A 6,000-nucleotide genomic window follows, 5' to 3' on the forward strand; every position below is an offset into this window, starting at 1 on the left:
ATTTGTGTCATTCTCAATTTTTGGCCACAGCTTTATATTTCTACACTAAACACACAAAATGGATACAATGATAAAGCTATTGCCAAGTCATGAGGCATCAATTCTGGAATGTCAACCTGTGAAAAAGTATTGTTCTGAACATCTGGCCAGTCGGCTCACATGAATCATGTATACAGAAAGGCCTAAGGCTGGCCATACACAGAGCAAATTTTCTTCCTGCAACCATGGGTTGCAGGGAAGAAATTCACTTGATTCCCCCATCAACACAGACCGTGTTTATGTGTGAATCCCTGCTGCCAGGCCATTGTCTTCTCCCGTCGGGGGAGGGAGGGGGAAGACGGTGATTATTGCTAGTGGCTATAGCAGCCACTAGGGACAATTGCAAGGGAATCTGGCAGGCTGGCTGTACCCAAGTTTATTGATCAACTTGGTTACATTCCGCCTGCCCACACACGGTTCGAATCTCGGCTGCTTTCTTCTGAACTAGCTGAGATTCGAAGTGGCTATGGCTGGCCTAACAGGAGGCTCTCTACCTTTTTTTTTTTTTTTTTTTTTCAAATTACGTTTGTTACATAGAGGAACATACCCCACAGATAACAAAACCTGGGGAATGCCCAGGGAAAAACCAAGCCTCCCCCACATACCCCACAGCACTGGCGACAGGGCAGAAAAAAAGGAATAGAGGTGACTATTTCCTATGAAATTACTAGATTCTGTGTTCTGAGACTGTAGGTTTGCTGTATATTTACCAATGTAAAAAAGTGTGTATAGATCGATTTGTGTGTGTGTGTGTGTTTTTTTTTTTATAGTTGACCGTTCAGTTTCTTATTGTTGCTGTTCTTTATGTTATAATCGATATATATAATTTTGGCTATTGAATTTTCCCACTCATTTGATTTAATATGCACATATTTCAGTGAAAGACAAAGCAGAAATCCTCTTACAAGTTGATGAATTACTTACAATTAAAAATGAATTAACGTTACAGGTGAGTCTAACAAAGTTACATTCGAGCTCTATTCCAAAAATGCACCTTTTTAAGATAAAATCTTAATGAATGATTTAATGATTGAAGTCGATTTCTTACAGTTTTATTAATTGAGTTCACACTTTGGATTTTCTGACCACCTCAGAGTATGATTTAATTTATAAGGTGTGCTGGTGGGATGAATTACCTGCTGGCTGCTTTTCTCTATAAAGCCCTGTGCACTCAGGCCAAATGGCGGACAGCATCGTCTATTTCAATAGAAACAATGGCACAGCAGTGGAGATCGCTGTACTAACATTGGATTGTTGGTACATCAGCTCCAACCTGTGTACTAGGCTTTTGGCTCAGTTGACATGTATGCAGGTGGCTGTGGGTGTGGGAAAAGCAGTGAAAATGCACTGCTGTAAGAACGCACAGGGCTGCTATTTATTCTGAATGGCACCCTCACAAATGTAAAAAGGCAATGTGTTTGTGGGTGCAGGAACCGCAGGTAAATCGCATGCACCTTTTTCTGCAGGAAACACAGGCAAGGCTGGCCATTCAAATGAATGGGCTACCGTGCCCGAGCAAACGCGCCCACACACACATGCATAGGTGTGAATTGATCCTAATGGAGACTAGCAGAAAGGCCATCTTTATTGGCTCTCTTCCCTATGTTGTAGTCTCATGCTTCTGCTACAGGTGCAGTGTTCCCACTTCTCCCATTGCATTCTCAGTAATATAAACTAAATTCAACATGTGATAAGGAACTGCCTAAAAATGTTCCTGGTGGTTGTGACACTGGGGAAAAGCAAAGAAGCAATATCGGGTTTAGAGAGCAATGTAGACATTTGTTGCAAGTATTTATAGAGGGGTAGTAAACCAGCCATTAAGGACTCTTGGAGAGAAAGGACCAGAGGAATAGGAGCATGACAATGTACCCAATGAGAACAATAACCTCTTCCTCTATAAAAGGGGCAGGTGAGGTACCCGTGGGACGGGAGAAGCCAGACTCCCCCTGGTAGCCAGATTGGGACCTGGTCCCTCCCGGCGGGAACATATGCTAAGGCCTTGGAGCCAAAACAAGCTCTAGGTTTTGGACGCAATGATATTTAGTTTAGAATTTGCGGTTTAGATAGTGATATATAACACTCCTTGAGCAGAAGTGTTATGGCTCACGTCAGAAAGTGAGAATGGTCCAGTTATGCTATATATGGAGGATTCCTTCAGCCTTTTGGAATGTTCAATGTATGATTCTCTGACTAGGTTGTATAAGGTATATTGGAAAGCTGAGATCTTTATACTTTGTATTGTTAAACTTCAATAAAAATTATTGAAACATAAAAGGGGCAGGTGGCAGATGCATAATAGCTTTTTGTTTTTTATTGCATCTTGCTGACTACTTGGCAGATCTGTCTGAATATGCTTCAGTGATGTGTGCATCTTTTAAAATGTAGTCTGCTGCAGAGCACATATCCCCGAGTCTTCATTACACAGGTTTCATGTTTAATTACATCACACAAAACTTTCATGCAGAGGCAATTTATTGTTCTGTCGGTGCTGATTTCTTAGAAGTTTTACTTCTGTTTTTTCCATGTCATCATAATTTCAAATTCTAGGTCACCAGTCTGCATGCTGCCTTAGAGCAAGAACGATCAAAAGTAAAGGTTTTACAAGCAGAGCTTGTGAAATACAAGGTATGTATGCGAGATCTCTTGAAAAAAAAAAAAAAGTTTAAGTAATAAAATAATACATTGCTTAAAGTTACTAGATCTCACTAAACTTAAAATGGCTCCCACCCCCTTTAACTGCTATTCAAGCTACCCTGTAGAAGGAAGATGCTTATACTTGCCTAGTCTCGGGGTTCTCTGGTCCAGTCATGTGACCTCCCTAGTAGCTAGCTTTAGGGGAGAGGAGAAAGTGCAGACAATGGTGGTAACATCACCCATAGGCTTACTATAGGGCATCTGCTTTCGGCTGTCCTCCCTCTCCTCTGAAGCCAGTGCTGATCATGTGACAGGACCAGAGCACCCTGAGAATAGGAAAGTATAAGCAACTTCCTTTTACAGGGTAGTTACTGTAGAATATGTGTTGGGAGTGGTTTTTTTTTTATTTATTTTTTTAAGCTTGGGTAGATCCACTATAATATTTCCAATACTTCCACTTTTAAGTGACAACGATTATGTAATAAACAATCAAATGTTACTACAGTGTAACCTTGGTTTTCGAGTAACGTGGTGCAGTACCGCATTTGGCCAGAGGTGCGGGGGGGGGGCAGAGTGTCTAACCAGTGGCAGGAATTCCTTTGCCATCTTGTTAAAGTGATCTTGGCACATTCAGGGAAAAGGGTCACTTAAAAGAGAAGTGTTGGATTTTTATTTTAGAATCATACTTGCATAGGTGAATGCAGCATCGGTCCCCTGCCAGCACTAAGGCTGAGAACCGAGTGATCAATCACCGCTGATCGCTCGGTTCTCAGCGCTCCCTGAGCAGAGAGCTGGTGTTTTTCAGGCCCCACTGTCTGCTCTGCCCCTCTAGTGCTCACTGGAGCACTGGGCTGTGGAGGGGGTTGGAACAGCTGGCTCAAGCTCCCAGCGGTTTACGGAGCGGCTGGGCCGGGTGCTGGTCTGGGCATGTGGGCGGATCCTGACTGGCACTGTGACATCGGTGAACATCGGGCTTCAGCCTGCTGTCTGCTGAAAACCTGTCACAGGAGTGTAGACAGAACTGCACTCCTGTGAGCCACAGGAGAAGTGCAGCCAAATGAGATTTGGCTGTACTTCTCCGTTAACCGTTACTTCTCCTCCTACTCTAAACCATTTACACCCTTTATACAATTTTTTTGTTGCTTTCCCACTACTCTGATAAGCTGCCGGGCACTTTCAGGTATGGGTGAGAATACAACAAAGCATGCTGGTGCCTCAAAATTGCTCCAGTGCTGGCACAAGAAAGTGGGGGAAGGTGTCCATAACCCTATGTAAGCTCTGATGAGCCTGCTTGAAGCTTACATAGCACATTTCTATTCAAGTATTGATGGCAGAGTAGCAGTGAAAGGTTTGTGCTGTTGGGGAGTTAAGTGACCCCTTTACTTTGCCCCACGTAAAGAGAAGAGTTACTTTCAGGTCAAATGAGATCACTAACCAGCTAAATTGAGTATTCACTCTGAAGGAAACTTTATACCACCCCCTACCAGAGAGGAGCTGGTGTCACATTTTTTAAATGTTTTACCCTAAAATAACTTCCAGCTTCTGTCTTCCCCCTTCTTGTTTTCCTCACCCTCCCCATGTAAAAAAAAAAAAAAAAAATTCTAAAGCGATACTCTCTCCACGCCCCAGCATTTAGAACGGCACTCCGATGGAGTGCAATAGAACTGCACTCCCATATCATGAGTGCATATCATGAGTGGTGTTTTCTTCACCAAGACCATCTCACCCCTGGAATTTGGGTATATAATGTATGATCATGCCCAGGATAAAACTAATCTTAATGCCGAAGCACAATTTTGCAACTTTGACATGTGTTAGTAAAGCGGTACATATCAGAACTACTTTATGCATCCGGGTGGATTATACCTTGATTTTCAGGACAAATTGGGCTTTCATTTTGTGGTAAATGGTAAAAAATTAATTGGCTGTATATTTCTTGCTACTACCATAACCTTCCATCACAGAACATCCCAAAATAACTTCTCCCGCTCCTGATGTTGGTAGAGATGTGTATGTTCTTCGTTTGACGAATTTGTACTCGCAGTACAGCACAGAAACATAATAGTGCGCATTTTGCTGCCTTTTTTTTTTTTTCTTTTTTTATCCTACCTAATACACACTGATACTAATTAAAAAAAAAAAAAAAAATACTGACTCTGACCCAAACACTAACCCTGGCACCCCCAGGAAGGGTGCCAAATGCGGCAGCAGAGGGGGGATAGAGGCAAACAAGCGGACCATCTTCTTATGGTTGGAGCTCTGTTTTGAAGAGAAATTCAGGTCCCACATAAAGCCCAAGCCTGGAAACCAAGAGCCCAATATCCTTATCCTTCGCTGAACTATAAACCTTTCCTGTTCTTGTTTTACAATGTTATGTAGACTAAGAGGATTTAAAATTAATAAATAACAGTTCAATGTTTGTTTCCTCAACAGGTTGGTAAGAAAGGTAAAAAAAATTCTGAATCAGACCATGGACGATGATAAAGCATGTCCTTATCACTGGAGGAGAAGGAGCATTTTGTAAAAAGCACTAACTTTTCTGCAGCGTTGAAGTACTGCTGTTCCAATGCCATACGTTAGTTTTTCATGACTAAATAAAACTTATTCTTCCATAAAAATACTTGATTTTTAAGTATACAGTGATTTGATCTAAAGGTCATGCATTCTTAGAATATCAGCTACACTGTGCTTCTGAAAATATAGATATCATGAGGCTAAATGGGAGCTAATAATCAACCAGGGATAGAGAAGTGGGGAGGGAAGTAATGGGAATGAGGAGGGCAGAGTGCAAGCTTTATTGTAGGTGGTGAGGGTGATGCAGTGAGGGAGAGTTCTAAATGTTGAGAGAGGTAGGCAAGAATATAAGCTGTTGATGAAAGGTAGGCAGAGTGGGAACTGATTATGTCTGGAAAGGTAGAGTGGTATCCTCTCCATATGGCAGGGAGGTGAAGTGGGAGCTAGTCATAGAGGGGGTAAGAGGTGTGTGTGTGTGTTGTTTTTTTTTTTTTTTTTTTTTATCCTAACCAGGACACCGAAATTAGACAGTCACGTTGTGTTGGTAGTGTACTGTGCATTAAATCAATGTATGCACAGTCCTACAAAGCAAAGTGTGTAGTGCTGAACATAGATGATATTGCAGAGATAGATTGGAGTGGAGAGCAAAGTAAATAGGTGCAGACAGGAATGGGCTGTAATGAGGACAGTGAGGGGAGAGTTGCAGGAAAAACTACAATGTACAGCGAGGCGAGAACTACTATGGAACATTATGGCCATACACGGTTGTTTTTTAGCTTGCAAAAAAAAAAAAAAATCGCACAGATTCCTTCC

General features: G+C 42.0%; 1 protein-coding gene across 2 annotated transcripts in view; it reads left to right on the plus strand.

Annotated features, from left to right (window-relative positions):
• The window catches only part of GKAP1 (G kinase anchoring protein 1), a 44,829-nt gene extending 39,536 nt beyond the window's left edge, over positions 1 to 5,293 (plus strand). For both annotated transcript variants that reach the window (XM_040355565.1, XM_040355560.1), the window contains 3 exons: positions 918 to 988; positions 2,587 to 2,664; positions 5,107 to 5,293. In XM_040355565.1, coding sequence (XP_040211499.1) covers positions 918 to 988; positions 2,587 to 2,664; positions 5,107 to 5,154 — 197 coding nt within the window. In that variant the 3' untranslated portion in view covers positions 5,155 to 5,293. The remainder of the gene's footprint in view (positions 1 to 917; positions 989 to 2,586; positions 2,665 to 5,106) is intronic.
• Positions 5,294 to 6,000: the final 707 nt, after the last annotated feature.

The sequence above is a fragment of the Rana temporaria genome, chromosome 1 (genome assembly GCF_905171775.1).
Source record: "Rana temporaria chromosome 1, aRanTem1.1, whole genome shotgun sequence".
NCBI classification, from domain to species: Eukaryota; Metazoa; Chordata; class Amphibia; order Anura; family Ranidae; genus Rana; species Rana temporaria.